The sequence below is a fragment of the Hippichthys cyanospilos genome, chromosome 20, assembly GCF_059441005.1.
Source record: "Hippichthys cyanospilos isolate Australia breed blue-spotted pipefish chromosome 20, RoL_Hcya_1.0, whole genome shotgun sequence".
In the NCBI taxonomy this organism is placed as follows: Eukaryota; Metazoa; Chordata; class Actinopteri; order Syngnathiformes; family Syngnathidae; genus Hippichthys; species Hippichthys cyanospilos.
Genome location: NC_142388.1, coordinates 8,637,368 through 8,652,718, shown reverse-complemented (window position 1 = coordinate 8,652,718; position 15,351 = coordinate 8,637,368). Strand labels below are relative to the sequence as shown.

At 40.1% G+C, this 15,351-nt stretch overlaps 3 protein-coding genes and 1 non-coding gene across 5 annotated transcripts; 3 read left to right on the top strand and 1 right to left on the bottom strand.

The window, feature by feature from the left end:
- Window positions 1–227: 227 nt before the first annotated feature.
- On the top strand, window positions 228–300 carry trnak-cuu (transfer RNA lysine (anticodon CUU)). Its single transcript has one exon. It is a non-coding gene; the product is annotated as a tRNA-Lys (tRNA).
- A 456-nt stretch (window positions 301–756) lies between these two features.
- On the top strand, window positions 757–4,559 carry riox1 (ribosomal oxygenase 1). The gene is given in 15 exon segments (XM_088403345.1): window positions 757–916; window positions 1,187–1,321; window positions 1,429–1,565; window positions 1,810–1,909; window positions 2,000–2,113; window positions 2,194–2,300; window positions 2,366–2,473; window positions 2,717–2,751; window positions 2,849–3,027; window positions 3,136–3,240; window positions 3,302–3,443; window positions 3,568–3,688; window positions 3,765–3,912; window positions 3,914–4,006; window positions 4,110–4,559. Coding segments are annotated over 15 exon segments (1,671 nt in total). The 5' UTR covers window positions 757–829; the 3' UTR covers window positions 4,170–4,559.
- An 89-nt stretch (window positions 4,560–4,648) lies between these two features.
- Window positions 4,649–5,510, bottom strand: ndufb1 (NADH:ubiquinone oxidoreductase subunit B1). The gene is made up of 3 exons (XM_088403346.1): window positions 5,440–5,510; window positions 4,881–5,025; window positions 4,649–4,812 (listed from the first exon to the last, which is right to left on the bottom strand). Exons 2-3 carry the CDS (start codon window positions 5,018–5,020, stop codon window positions 4,776–4,778), a joined length of 177 nt encoding a protein of 58 aa, XP_088259472.1. The 5' UTR covers window positions 5,021–5,025; window positions 5,440–5,510; the 3' UTR covers window positions 4,649–4,775.
- Window positions 5,511–5,729: 219 nt separating this feature from the next.
- On the top strand, window positions 5,730–13,198 carry cpsf2 (cleavage and polyadenylation specific factor 2). 2 transcript variants are annotated; one of them, XM_088402647.1, is made up of 15 exons: window positions 5,730–5,971; window positions 6,151–6,324; window positions 6,483–6,642; window positions 6,718–6,823; window positions 6,992–7,121; window positions 7,241–7,356; window positions 8,246–8,433; window positions 8,510–8,800; window positions 8,939–9,039; window positions 9,388–9,591; window positions 9,688–9,840; window positions 9,929–10,151; window positions 10,988–11,308; window positions 12,155–12,289; window positions 12,843–13,198. In XM_088402647.1, exons 2-15 carry the CDS (start codon window positions 6,176–6,178, stop codon window positions 12,933–12,935), a joined length of 2,370 nt encoding a protein of 789 aa, XP_088258773.1. In that variant the 5' UTR covers window positions 5,730–5,971; window positions 6,151–6,175; the 3' UTR covers window positions 12,936–13,198. The 2 variants fall into 2 exon arrangements, with proteins under 2 accessions (XP_088258773.1, XP_088258774.1); XM_088402648.1 differs by having other exon boundaries at window positions 5,730–5,979.
- Window positions 13,199–15,351: the final 2,153 nt, after the last annotated feature.

The window sequence follows — 15,351 nt, the reverse complement described above, 5'->3', positions numbered from 1 at the left end:
GTGGGAAATCAGTAATGTAGCACCACGTACAATACAAAAACAGTGAAAAGCTGGCATCTACTGGTTATCTACAGTACTGCATAACGTCAAACACGTCTTAAATCCTAATTTGAAAAACGGAGATGTTGGTTTTCGATTTTGATTAAAATCTAAAACCTACACAAAATATGATCCTAGATTCATATTTACATAGTTAAAAAAAAGTTATACTATGCGTGAAAACTATCGCCCGGCTAGCTCAGTCGGTAGAGCATGAGACTCTTAATCTCAGGGTCGTGGGTTCGAGCCCCACGTTGGGCACTGCCTTTTCTTCCCTCAACCTTCCATTCCGTTGCTCTTCCGGCGTGTCCGTTACTTTTGCTACAATAACTCGGTATGCTAAAACAAATTGTCGTCGCATCGAGGAATAGCCAACTACGAATGCTCGCTCATTAATGGTCTTTACTGAGATGCGCAAAATGATAAGTTGTAAGTTACAACAGTCAACTTCGCTCGTCATTCGCATTAATATTTCATGATTGGCGTTAAAACCATGACGATGGCGATGTGCCTGAAAAAAAACACTCAAGCTGGACCTTCCTTAAATTGAAACATGCTGCTGTCATGGTAACTGTGTGTCATTCAGACATGTTCAATATGCACTGAACAATGACAATAAATATCCGTACTTTAAGAAATTATGTTCTTTATTAACGTGAGTCGCTGTTTAGTATTTATAATGCCGATAGAGGCACTAGTGAGTCTGTCAAAGTGCAAATTTACATAATATCAGGCGAAGAAGACACAAAGCGAGTCGCTGTTTGATGACGTATGTATTCATTGTGCGAAAATGGAGAGAAAACACATGTCAGCTTTTGCCATGTATCAAACACTGCCTCCTGAATCAAAATCTGCTGCTAAGAAGCGTTCATTGCAGGTAAAAATCATTAAAAACACCTTTAGGCTGTTAAAGTTTTTATGTGTGAATCTCACATTGCACACATCGCCTGCATGCACAGTACAACATATTTCTGAACGTCTAAAGACATTCAATGTTGCCAATGGCATCTTTTTTTGTGGAAAATGTGTGCAGCCCATTGTTGTTTACTCTTGCATCCGAAAGAAAACCACATTACTGACATGCGCCTTAGCATCTACATGACTTATTATGTTGCATTACTCTTTTTAAACCTATTGTATTTTCTAGGTGGCTTCCAAGAAAAAGAAAAGAGAAAATGACATTACCAAAGTTAATTCTGTTAATACTCCAACACAAAGGAAAAGGAAAAAAATGAAAACCAAGAATCATCTAGCAGAGGATGCAATACAAGAAATGGCTGAAGTAAGTTTGTATTGTTAAATGATTCCGACTTAAATTGATCCAAACTTTTACGATGGTCTCTGTAATATATTTTGAAGTTTTGAAGACTTGTTATGTTTCAAACACAGTCGGAGTGTGTCAGCGCAGGAGAGCAGGCACTAAAAGCGTTACTGGCTGAATTGGCGCAAATGAACAACAGCAAGGAGCGTGCAAGTACGCTTTTCCAGTGGCTGATCAACCCCATTCCCTCAAAGGCATTTTACAGGTATACAGATAAAATAATTTTTGATAAAATGTAACCAATTGTTCTGTGGCTAGTTGATATTGCATAAAACACACACACACACACACACAATTGTACCTAAATGCACTTACAGAAAAATCTAATGACAGCAACATATTTCTGACCCTTATTTATGACTTCAGTGGATTTTAGGATTTCAGTGTAAACTTCCTTACAAATAAACCTGATCAAATAATTAGTGATTCTACTCATTTTAATCTCCAAGAGAAACATGGGAGAAGAAACCTGTCCTTGTTCAGCGAAAAAATCCAGATTACTACAAAGGATTATTCTCCACAGAAGAGTTTGATCGCATTCTTCGACAGGTAAGAAACAAAAACATTCACATATGCTTCAGTGTTAAATTTTGATTCTCAAACCTAACCTTGAACCACGTGCGTTCTATTTCAACAAAGGAGGATGTTCAGTATGGCGTTAATTTAGATGTCACAAGCTACACACATGGCAAGAGGGAAACACACAACCCGCCTGGTAGAGCTCTGCCATACACAGTTTGGGATTTCTATGAGGTATGGTAATAAATGCCTTTAACATTGAATTATGTACAACATGTTTCATTCAGATTTCTAATGCGAAATAATTTTCCCAGAATGGCTGCTCTCTCCGTATGCTGAATCCTCAGGCGTTCTCCTCCACTGTGTGGAATGTTCTGTCCATCCTGCAGGAGCATTTTGGGAGCATGGCGGGCGCCAATGTGTGAGTAGGACATCTACTCGGGGACGCCACAAGGTTTTAATTCTTGTCATGTTTTATCAACTCAGCTACCTGACGCCGCCCGGGACGCAAGGATTCGCCCCACATTATGATGACATTGAGGCATTTGTGGTTCAGTTGGAGGGGAAGAAACACTGGAGGGTCTACAATCCAAGGTGAAATGACAAGAACATTCACAGACACTATATTGTGCAATATTCGTCCAGAAGTTGATGGATTTTAAATAATATAAAATGATAATATTGCCCTCTAAAAATATTCAGCATAAAATGTGATTGCATGTACATGAGCACCTCTGGTTCACAATTCTTAAATCCTGGCTTTCAATCTCAGCTTTCTCTCCAAGGCAGAGATGAGTTGAGACTTTTTTTCAAGGTTGTGTTGTGATGTTTCTTCAGGTCAGATGATGAAGTCCTGCCTGTTGTTTCAAGCCGTAAGTACAATAGTAAAAAACAAAACAAAAAAGCATGACAGTAGAAGCAACTGGTCTTAGTGGTTTTACTTCTAAAACTCACGTTTTGCATTTTCAGCCAACTTTAACCAGGCAGACATCGGAAAACCCATTTTGGAAGTGGTGCTCGAGGCTGGAGATCTGCTTTATTTTCCCCGAGGTTTCATCCACCAGGGCGACTGTCTGCCAGATGCACACTCTCTACATATCACCATCTCCTCCTACCAGAAGAACAGCTGGGGAGATTTGCTGCAAAAGGTGATGCCGTCGCATCTCTATGGAGAGTTACAAAACTATAGTTGAAGGGGAAATCAATTAAAAAAAAACTATATATATATCTTTTACATTTTACCGTATTCTTTCCAGATGGTTCCCACTGCTCTGGAAATCGCAATGGAGGAGGACGTGGAGTTTAGACAGGGCTTACCTCTGGACTACCTCTGCTACATGGGCGTTCAAAACTCTGACAAGGTGTGCCTCTTCTTCTGACAAATCTTATTTTCCCCGCTAACCTTTGTTTGCTGACATGTAGGATGATCCAAGGAGGACAAAATTCTTCTCCAAAATCGATTACTTAATGAACAAGCTTCGGAACTTTGTCGCTGTTGATGCAGCTGTGGATGTTAAAGCCAGAGACTTCCTTCACGACTGCTTGCCTCCGAAGCTCACGGCAGGTGAGAACTTTTTATGCAGTTCTCAGGTAAAATGTACATTTATTCCGGCATTGACAAATGTATGTTTTAATTAGTGCAGTTTCTGAGCAGGAACTGATGTACGTTTTTACTCACGTCTTGGTAGAGGAAGCCGCTGGCAGTATACACGGAGCACCTGCGCGGTGGGAGGATGGAAACGTAAAGGATACAGGTGCATCCATCACAAGCCAGACTCGAGTCAGACTCCTCCGAGAAGGATGCGCCAGGTCATTTGACTTAGGGAATATCGCAAGTTCAAATGAGTGGATTTGACCTCACTATTTAAATGTCTTATTTTCTCAGGCTATGCAGCGACGGAGAGGCAGTCCGTCTTTACTACACCACCGACAACTCCAGAGTTTATCACAAAGAGGAGCCGAAAAGCTTTGAAATAAAACCTGAGGTAGACATGGGAAGGTTTTTTAGTGTTGACTTGAGTCTAAAACCATTTCCTCCAGTCCACAGATGCAGTTGAGTTTCTGATCCACTCATATCCGAAATTTGTGACAGTAGGAAGCTTCCCGTGTAATTCTGTTCAAGAGAAGGTTTGTGTTTTCCTCTCATTTTTTGTGTAGACTTCTTGTATCACAGTACAGAAAATAGATGGATGTATGTTGCTCATGTACAAATGCTTCTTTTCCTCACCAGATTACTTTGGCCAAGCTACTTTTTACGCAGGGGGTCATCCAGAAGGAGTTACTTCAGTAGTGGCAGCGACTGCTTCGGAATACTTAATTTGCATACATTAAATACATAAACGGATGTGACCAGCAGCTGTACACCTCTACAAACCTCACATATATTCATCATGTAAAATCAACTTTTTGTGCATAGGTTAGTACAGATGGGTGCCCAAAAAATGGATTATTGATCGAATGCTCATTAGTTTCAACTACTATAAACAAAGTGAAATATGTAAGCCTTAGTTTTGGTTTTAATGATCATGGCAAGAAGATAAACAAATCTGAATGACAAGTGGTGAACTAGTTGTTTTTTTTTTAAACGAAGTTTCATCCGTGTGATACAAATATCACAAATGTACTGAAAATGAGAGAATGATTTCAGATCATATATAAATCTTAAATGTGATTCTCCCCATTCTGTGACTCGACATCTGAAGTTCTACTTAAATGTTGAAAATGAACAACTGTCTTCTACAGTATTTTTTCAAGAAATAAAGAACTAAGTTTGATGGTAAAGTACATTTATTGTTGGTTGATACAACTCAAAAATAAAGACATGGCAGTCTTTTTAAATATTCTTATTTGAGTGCCACCCATCAGCCTTTCACACAAACAGACACAGCTTGGAAGTTTACTTCCAAGTCACCTCCTCGCCCGGTTTCAGCTCTCTGCAGACAAGGGACCACATATTTACCTTGAGTGTAGACGTCAAAATATTTGGCAAAAGATTTCTAACCTTCGATATAAAAGACTTTTGTTCCTGAAAGCTGTCAGCTTCTGGTCCTGTTGCTTGTCGAGGTACCATCCGATCACAAAACCCATGGGCACCAGCAAGTTCATCCAGTGCTCACGGGCCAAAGTTGCAAAGTTGACCATGCTTGCTGTAAGTAAATAGAAGTAGTCAGGCTTTAAAAGAGATTTTTTTTTTGTCTTACAATTTAAAATGTGAACGTTTTTCTGTTAAATTACATCAGTTATACAGCAAATAAGTTCAATCGCACCATTTGGGCCATGTCCAATTAAATAAAGATATACAATCTTTTACACTTACAAGAAAAAAGGCATTTTTCAAAGGCAACAATATCAAAGCATTTCAAAATGTTTGTTAAGCTATCTACCACTTTACCGAAAACACCACACGAGCTAATCACCTAGCCTAGCTATCGTACGTTAGCAATAAAATGAATACGTAAAAAAAAACGTTTATTCTAAGAGTAAATAAAGCAAGGTTATGACAAAAACAATTTCAGGAAATTAATGGTCGCAGAGCAAACATATATTTTTAGAAAGGTTACCTTTTGTTTACAAAAAGCTTCGTATGGTCTTCGGCTAGCCACTCACCCGACAGAGGACATTGGAATATACCATTTGTGCTGAAAAGTGGGTGGTGATTAAAATATATGGGCATTCAAATATGACATTGTATATATTATTTAGCAAATGTGGTGTTTTAAATTATGATTTTGATTCTTAAAGTTACTTGAACTCTTTAATTTGTTAAAAACAGTTAGTTATTGGTTACGATATTAGTCTTTACTTCATACAGAATTGGTATGCGCTCGTGCACTTTGACACATGATGCAGCGGCAAACATGGCTGCTCGTGTTGACGCTACGGTGCTAGCAAAAATGTCTTAAAGCGAAATCAACCGAGACTAACTTTGATATCTGTGTGTTGAATCGCCACCATTAAATTTTTATAGGTTACCCGAATGAATGATACGTGTAGAATGCTAAGGTTACACTTGTTAGCGAACGCGAATGCGTAAATGTAGCTAGCTAGTGGATTCACCGGTTAGCTGTCGAAACGTGACCCGCCATTGATTGTGTGAGTATGTATGTATCACAATTTGCTTACAATTTTGTGGTTAAAGTTGCACGACTTGCAATTATAGCACGGACTGGTACATTTCAAATATCTACAGCTGCTTTTTGCATCTCTTCAGACACACGCTAGGTCAGTGTAACTCAATTTTGAGGTTGTATGTAATTGAAATTTTCTTCCAGCGAAAAGACAAGTAAATGAGCCAGGATGACGTCCATTATCAAACTGACAGCTTTGTCAGGAGTGCAGGAGGAGTCTGCGCTCTGCTACCTTCTCCAGGTGGACGAGTTCCGCTTCCTTTTGGACTGTGGCTGGGATGAGAATTTCTCAATGGACATCATCGATGCCATAAAGCGGTAATTGTGGATTAGAGGGACAGCACAGTATGGGAAGATGTAGAGGAATGATTGAGATGGTTTGGACATGCAAGCGAGTGACACTGTATATTTCTAGCAAGGTCTTTCCATAAGATGTTAAGAGTCTAATGTGTTATTTTGTGCAATTATTCTTACAGGCATGTTCATCAGGTTGATGCTGTGCTTCTCTCCCATCCTGATCCTATACACCTTGGAGCTTTGCCCTATGCTGTGGGGAAATTGGGTCTGAATTGTACCATATATGCAACAATACCCGTCTACAAGATGGGTCAAATGTTCATGTATGATCTTTATCAGGTGAGAAAAATTCACTGGATACACACAAAGTTTTGAATCAAGTATTAATTCACTTCTCGTCTATTTCCCCTTTAGTCCCGAAACAACAGTGAAGATTTCACTCTATTCACTCTTGATGATGTGGACAGCGCATTTGATAAAATTCAGCAATTAAAGTATTCACAAATAGTCGATCTGAAAGGTGAGTTATATTGTTTATTAGTATGTTGAACTTGCTAGAGTGAATCTAGCTGTTCAAATGCCATGGTTTTATAATAATCTCGAAACGTTTTCCACCATTAATATGTGTTTTTCTTAATTTAAATATCCACTGCTTATAACGCAATCCTCATTTAATCCTTTGTGACAGGAAAAGGACATGGTCTTTCAATCACACCACTTCCTGCTGGACATATGATTGGTGGGACCATTTGGAAGATTGTGAAAGATGGGGAGGAGGAGATTGTTTATGCTGTGGACTTCAACCACAAAAGAGAAATGTAAGAATGGATGAACACTGTACATTTTTTATTGTCATGGAAGCATATGCGTTTTCCCCCCAGTTTCCTTCCATAGTTATTCTTTTTCTGTACTAATTTTGGTTGTTTTTCTGTTTTAGCCACTTGAACGGCTGCACCATGGAGAGTATCAGCAGACCTTCCTTGCTTATTACTGACTCTTTCAATGCAGCATATGTACAACCACGCCGCAAACAAAGAGATGAACAGCTACTTAGTAAGTAATCGTTACGGGTAACTTCATCTGCCTATGACATTGTCATACTATATAGAGATGGGCAAGTACACAACATAATTGGGTTAACTTTGATCCAATTGTTTTTTAAATGTATCAATATTGGCCTGAAACAGGCCTGATTTTAAAGGAGAACTAAACTTATTTTATCATCTTCATGTTTTGTATATACTAATTTGATAAGTAGATTTTATGTACAATTAACACCTTTAATTCTTAGTATTTTGACCATTTCTGTGTCTTTTTCTTCCACATCATTCTTGCTGTGTTTTAGTCAAGGAATGACTCACTACACTCATTTGGTGCTTTACTGCAGCAGTCTTCACATAAGGAAATAATCATCCGCATCTGAAAGAATTGTCTTTAGGTCACATTTTTTCCTATTAAATGAGTTCATATACAGTGTTCCCTCGTTTTTCACAGTTAATGGGAAGCAGAATAACCTTGCAAAAAATGATTTCCGCATAATATAGCTCCTCATATCGCGATTCGAAGAGTGACAATTTAAAAATTAGTAATTTCTTGCAACCAGGCAAATTGAATGAAATTTTGCGTCGCGTTCCATTTCACCTTGGTCCATATGCGTCCTTTGCGTCGCCCGATGTGTTTTTGCGCCATGTTGCACAAACTACATTGACACTAATTCAAAAGGTTTTTTCGACTTTTAAATAACCTACCACATTTCAAACCGGAGTACATAAATAAATACATACATTTTACACTGTTAACCAAAAATACTCAATTACACGACACGAACTAGAGTAAATTTGCATTTGTATCGATAGAATTGGCAGACTAAGTGAAAAAAATACTTCCAAGCTGCTAAATATGGTTTTCTCATCCCTGTCCTTTTTCTTACCTCCGTGCGAAGCCAATGTAATGGAGACCCTCCGCGGGGATGGTAATGTGCTTATCGCTGTGGATACAGCCGGGCGGGTCTTGGAGCTGGCTCAGCTCCTGGACCAGATTTGGAGGACAAAAGATGCCGGGCTTGGAGCTTACCCGCTCGCCCTACTTAACAATGTTAGCTACAACGTTGTGGAGTTCTCAAAGTCCCAGGTATCAGGCTCGCCTCCGCTTTCCCGCATGCCAGTTTAAATGCGGCGAATCCATTTTATGCACAATTTTCTCCCAGGTGGAATGGATGAGCGATAAGCTCATGAGGTGTTTCGAAGACAGGAGGAATAACCCCTTCCAGTTCCGCCATTTGACCCTCTGCCACAGTTTGGCCGACTTGGCTCGGGTTCCCAACCCGAAAGTGGTGCTGTGCAGCCAGCCCGACCTAGAGTCCGGCTTTTCTCGGGAACTCTTTATCAAGTGGTGTCAAGACAGCAAACACTCTGTCATTCTGACTTATCGCACCACACCTGGAACACTGGCACGCTACCTCATTGATCACCCGGAAGAGAAGATGCTCGATCTAGAGGTGATAAAGAACATGGCAAATGTTTTTTTTAGTTGAGATTTCCATTTGACCCTTGGGGTTTTACTGCTACATTCAAATACAGGATATTGCAGTGGCTCGGTTCAGCTCTAAATCGGTCTCCGTTGTTTGTTCTGACAGGTGAGGAAAAGAGTCAAGCTCGAAGGTAAGGAGCTTGACGAATACCTCGAAAATGACAAAATAAAGAAAGAAGCGGCGAAGAAACTGGAACAAGCAAAAGAGTAAGTCTGAGTGACAGTAAAGTGAGTTTATAATTGGAAAAACTTGACACTTTTCAAAAAAGATCATTTTCAAACTTTTTATTTCAAAAAATCACTTAATCTATGTCAAATTTACAAGGTGGAAAATCATGATTTAAGATTTAATTACCGGTTTGTCAAATAAGATTAGAAATAAAGCAAACATTTTTATTATTGTAAAGCAAATACCTAGCCAATCGATTAGTCATTGATTAATCATCGCATCTCAACAGTCTTCACACACACAATTTGACTTTTATAGTATTGGTAAATGGGGAAACAAAAAATGTGAACTTGCAAAGTTAACATTTTTCGGCGGCACTCATGCAGAGTGGACGTGGACTCCAGCGACGAGAGTGACTTGGACGATGACTTGGATCAGCCTGCCGTGGTAAAAACCAAACACCACGACTTGATGATGAAGGGTGAGGGAAACCGGAAAGGCAGTTTCTTCAAGCAAGCCAAGAAGTCCTACCCAATGTTCCCAGCACACGAGGAAAGGATCAAATGGGACGAGTATGGAGAGATCATCAGGTATACGTTGAGGAGATTTCTGTGCTGTAACAACTGGAGAGTAAAGGAGAGCTGGTATGTGTCTACATGTACTTTAAAAATTCTTTCTGATTGCAGGATTGAAGATTTTCTGGTTCCTGAGCTTCAAACTGCGGAGGAGGAGAAAGGCAAACTGGAATCCGGCCTGACCAATGGTGATGAGCCTATGGACCAGGACCTCTCTGTTGTTCCCACCAAATGTGTTTTTAGCATTGAGAATCTTGAAATTAGGTGAGCATTCACTATCTCGACACATCATAACGACACAAATTGAATCAAAATAAAACCTGCAACACGTTTCGCCGCCTCCCACTTGTAGAGCCAGGATAACATACATCGACTATGAAGGTCGCTCCGACGGGGACTCCATTAAGAAGATCATCAACCAGATGAAGCCCAGACAGCTGGTGATTGTCCACGGGCCTCCGGAAGCTAGTCTGGACTTGGCTGAGTCTTGCAAAGCTTTCAGCAAGGATGTGAAAGTTTACACACCCAAACTGCAGGAGACGGTGGACGCCACCAGCGAGACACACATCTACCAGGTCAGCTGGTTGGCACAGACACCGTTTTTTCTATTTATTTTTCATCAATACAAATTATGGCAGTCACCTCTTCCCCCCCACCCACTTTCGGGCCGCTCTGGTTATGTTGCATAATGACATTTATCTGCGACGTAATGGATTCACTCTTAGGAACCAGCAGAGGGCACTATTATTTAAACTGATAGTTACACTGCACTGGGGATCCTCCTGGAGGTGCTGGATGAAGTTGCCGGGTAGAAGGAAGTCTGGGCTTCCCTGTTCAAGCTGATGCCCCTGCGATAACGCGCTAGCTAATTGTTAGATGGATGGATGGATCATGTTCAAATAGGGCAAAGTGTTTGAATTTCTGAGCATGATATTTTATATAATGTAGAAACCACAAAATTAGATGGCGTTTCCAGGACTACAGACATCAGAATATTTTATGTTTGAGAGGCTAAAATGAGATGATTTAGACTATGCAATGACTAAGCAATTAATCCATCTTTATTATCATCAAAGTAGGCGTGAAACTATTTGACGATTTTGCTTTATCCTCTAATTGTGGGTATGAGGGTCGTTGGGGATACATGACAGGGTTTTGGGGATATCAGCAAATTTAATTGAACACTTTTTAATCCTATGACAAAGGCAGTACGGTTTACTTTTCAAAGTAATTCCAAATTGGAACCTGAAGCAACTGAATTGTACTAGTAACCCCTGTGCAAAATATTTTATAGCTTTATTTTCTTAGATTTGATTAGGTATGCACATTGATATTAACGACACAATTTCATGGCAGTTTATTTTATTTTAGGTAATGATTTGAGTGTTTATTATTTTAATCTACATTGAAGGTGTGGTTGAAAGACTTCCTGGTGAGCTCCCTGCAGTTCTGCAAGGCCAAAGACACCGAGTTGGCGTGGATCGACGGCGTGCTGGACATGCGCGTGGTCAAGGTAGACACAGGCGTAATGCCCGAAGAGGGCGCCAAGGAGGAGATCGAGGACGGCGAGATACCCATGGACACCGCCCCAACCCCCGACCTCGGTATCGATCACAGTGCCGCGATGGCAGCGGCTCAGCGGGCCATGAAGAACCTATTTGGAGAGGATGAGAAGGAGCTTTCTGAGGAGAGTGATGTCATCCCCACATTGGAGCCGCTGCCTGCACATGAGGTAAGAGCCGTGACCCCCCCAAGCAGGTTTCTTAGTTTTATTTTTTTGCAGATCCTCTATTTAATTTTTATTTTAGTATTAGATCTTTTGAATATATGTAATATACATGATTCTGTTGTACAATTCTAAAGTAAAGTCTGATTTTTAAGGTTAATCCCTCTTGTCAATGTATGTCAGTCTTTATTCATTTTCAAGGTATTTCAATAATCATTGTGGTTTTTCTTTCACTAGCAGAGCAGTATCTCTTACATTTTTTCCGCGGGTGTACATTTTTTCTCATTTACTGTGCATCCCTCTGACGGTCTGACCTCATTTTAATGCATGTTGCTTTTCATGCAAATTAACCTCGACCCGAGGAGAAACTCCAAGCAGCAGATGACTTTTTGCTCCGGCCTGCAAAAAGGTCTTCTATTAATGACTTCAAATTCCTCTTTAACAATGCTCTCCTGTGTGCTTAACTGCAGTGGGAGATTTTGTCCTAGTCACACACTCATTTTCGTTATGAAAGCTTCAGTATTATACATACAAAGTTACATAGTTCGGTTATGTCAATTGGTTACATGACAGTCAAAAAAAATTCACAACAGCTATCGCTATGATGCATAACAGCTAACGAAAACCAAATACAGATTGTTTTGAGTGAATTTTATGAAACAGAACAATATCATTTCTACAAAGGGAGGCTATTTGCGCCTATATAAGTTCTAGGTACCATCCATTTTTCTAAATGACTTGAGATGGGTTTTATTAGTAATAAGGTAATGAATTCACAAGGTCATAAAACCAATCCAGCCCGTCCTTGGAGTTAGCGTCCAACCCTTATACGTGTCTGTTTGCTCCATCCAGGCACCCGGACATCAATCGGTGTTTATCAACGAGCCCCGCCTGTCCGACTTTAAACAGGTCCTCCTCAGGGAGGGCATCCAGGCTGAATTTGTCGGAGGAGTGCTGGTGTGCAACAACCTGGTGGCTGTTCGCAGAGTGAGTCTTTTTTTTTTTTTTTTTTTTTACCTTACCATTTTATTGCATTGAATTGATTTGAGACATAATGTTTAGCGGTCAACAAAAAAGCAGTAAATAATGTTATCGGTATTTGATTATAAAAAATAATCAGTCCAGAAACTCTGTAAAGAAAAAAAAAATATTGGAACACAACCTAACACAGTACCTAAACAAAAAGCTTTCCAAAGTAGGGCAGAAAACCCAGAGGCTTATGAAGTCTTGCCTCAGCAAATTGGGGGGGGGACTACAAGTGAAGCTTAACAAGTCAAATAAAAAGAAAAGCAGGAGCAAACCAGGACATCAACATGAAAATGTATAATTGACAAGAACTTAAAATAGACGACACTCAGAACATGAACTCAAAGAGACACTCGGCGCAGTCTGCGTCAGTGCAATGAAAGTGTGGAAAACTTGAAGCGTCTCGTGCTTTGATGTCAAACCGGTGAACATTTCTCCAGTTTCTCCGCCGCGTCAGATTGCGTGTGCGTAAAAGGTGAAACGGAGGGCTCACGTCTTTGTGTTCTCGGTCCAGACGGAGGCGGGACGCATCGGCCTGGAAGGCTGCCTGTGCGACGACTACTATAAAATCCGGGAGCTGCTGTATCAGCAGTACGCTATAGTATAACAGCAGACACCAAACAGGACTTCACCCAGAGGAGATGACCGTCCCCACACCCTTGGGTACCTCCAGCTGTGTCCCCATTACATCCATTGTACAGTACAGTTTCACTTTTTTTTTTTTTTTTTTTTAATAGAATTGTCTACTGTTAGGTGACCTTGGGAGGATGCTGTTTTTCTTCTTTTTTTTACAAAAAGACTGATCTCTGTATGTAACAAGAGGTACCTCTCCAATTCATTTTGACATTAAATATACAAACATTTTCCTAATCTGTATTAGCGTAGTGGTGTTAAACGCACAAACAATAATTTGTAAACTCTACATTACAAGTACAGCTCTTTACATTTACCACATGAAGGTGAACTTAGGAACGCGAGGGTCACAATTTACAATGCGCAGAAGGCAAGCGGTCTTGTGTAGATGTGCTAAAAAACTGTTTTAAAGTAGCTGGGGGAATATGTCTTGATATTTTTAATTAAAATAAACGAATACTTATTATTTGGTTTACCGCACACAATGACAACACAAGACAATCTTCTGTAGTACTACCACCGCCAACATCACATGACCAAACTCAGGAAACACTGAGCAGCGATTACATGAGTTCTGAGCATCTGTGATATTTTCATCAGACAGCAAGTGGCAAAATGGCCGATGGTTCATTTTGCTATTCATAGTATATCAATGCAATATTAATACGAAAGCTGCGTTTGGACCAGTGGGGGTGCACAGAACATAATGTACATAGAAAGAATTACAGTAAAAGGCTGCTACAGAACAATAGCATCAGTTTTAGAGTAACATTCAAGACTTTAACAAAGCACATTCCAGTAACAGCAGATGGAGACATTTCTGTCTTTTTTTTTTTTTTTTTTTTTTTTGCAATCCCAGTCCAAGTGTCAAGCCTGCTCATGCAGCAGGTCCATATAAAACACAGTGGCGATATGACATTGTCCCCTGCAGTGATGTGGGCTGGAAAAAGACCCCGCGGCCGCCGTGGCGCCATGAGCTCGGATTAGCCCTCTCGGTTATCATTTTGGGATTGCTGCAACCAAACAGATTTCGGCTCGCTTTTCCTTATCTATTTTTGGACGCAGCGGTGTATTAAAAAGATGGGCGATAAGAGGGATTGTCGGCGGTGTGAAGATGGGAACGCTGACGCGTCGGCTGGCAGTGGTAGTTGCGCGTTGACTCTCTTGATTAGATCCGTGGCGCCGTGCGCATCCTCGGCGTAGGTCTGTAACGCGAGGCAGCTGTGATTGGAGTTTTTAGACATTCGGTGATTGAATTCAGAGTTGGAGTTACAATAAACTATCAGTATTGTGGATTCTTGGTGGCTCGCACTTCTACTGAGAACAACCTAGTACACATTATCAGGGCTGTGCGGGATACCGAAAAATGCATTAGATCAACCACGGTAAACTACGAGCGTTGATTTGCGTTTGTCACAACATTGTGTGAGGATTAGGGACAGTGTGACGATCTAGCCCGAATTGCTACATTCACAGCTTGTCCTGCACAAATCACCACTCAGCGGTGGCCCTGATTTTCTTTACTGGGAAGATTGGAAGGCTCACTCGTGATGTGTGGAATGGAACAATCAAAGCCGCCGTCAGAAGGACGTCAAAAACGAGAGTAATGCTGTCCTCTGCTTGCCTATAATAGTGGTGGGAATGTTCTTCTCACGATTCGATTAGATGTGGATTTTGATGTGCTAGGAATTATGCTACTTCTGGCTGTTTTTGTGTGTGTGTGTTTTTTTTTTTTCCCCAGCAAGTTTAACCACTTTAAGTCTATTGTAAGGAACATTTCTTTTTCAACAGAAACAATGTGGAGCACACAAGCTAGCGATTAATTTCATAGCCTTTTTAGTATAAAATGAGATAAAAAAAATTTTTGCAGCATATATATTAATATATATATATTAATATATATATATATATATATATATATATATATATATATATATATATCTATATATATATCTCGCTCCCTCTCTCTCAGTGATTCTTAACCTTTCTTCAATTTGTTGTGAAATATTTCTTCAGCCACTCTTGGAAGAAGAAAAACAAAACAAAACAAAGAGGGCTGTCCCATCCGTGTCTTGATTTATTCACTTTTGGAACTGCATTTTTAATGGTCTTTCTAAGCGTATTTCATTGAACAACTTCACAAGATAAAAAAAGGTTGCTTCGTGTTCCAATCAATTTTCTCTTAATTTGACAAGAAAACTGCTGTTCTTGCCATGGCATAAAAAGCAACATTATATTCAGCTGATACATGCCAAAACCTTGTTAAAATGTCTTATATGTACCCCTGAAATGCCTACACATTCTTTCCCATTAGAGAATCTATGCTGTGGAGAAACCCAACTAAGTAACACACCAACACCTTGCTATCTTGATGTTTTGCCAAGCATGGC

What these genes read in the sequence shown, in the direction of transcription:
- ndufb1 (XM_088403346.1), bottom strand. Translation starts at nt 5,020, where the DNA reads ATGGTCAACTTTGCAACTTTGGCCCGTGAGCACTGGATGAACTTGCTG. An exon ending in AAAAGTCTTTTATATCGAAG is followed by an intron (nt 4,813 to 4,880) that starts GTTAGAAATCTT and finishes CCTTGTCTGCAG; the next exon opens with AGAGCTGAAACCGGGCGAGG.
- cpsf2 (XM_088402647.1), top strand. Translation starts at nt 6,176, where the DNA reads ATGACGTCCATTATCAAACTGACAGCTTTGTCAGGAGTGCAGGAGGAG. An exon ending in GAGTATGGAGAGATCATCAG is followed by an intron (nt 9,592 to 9,687) that starts GTATACGTTGAG and finishes TTCTGATTGCAG; the next exon opens with GATTGAAGATTTTCTGGTTC. An exon ending in GCGAGACACACATCTACCAG is followed by an intron (nt 10,152 to 10,987) that starts GTCAGCTGGTTG and finishes TCTACATTGAAG; the next exon opens with GTGTGGTTGAAAGACTTCCT.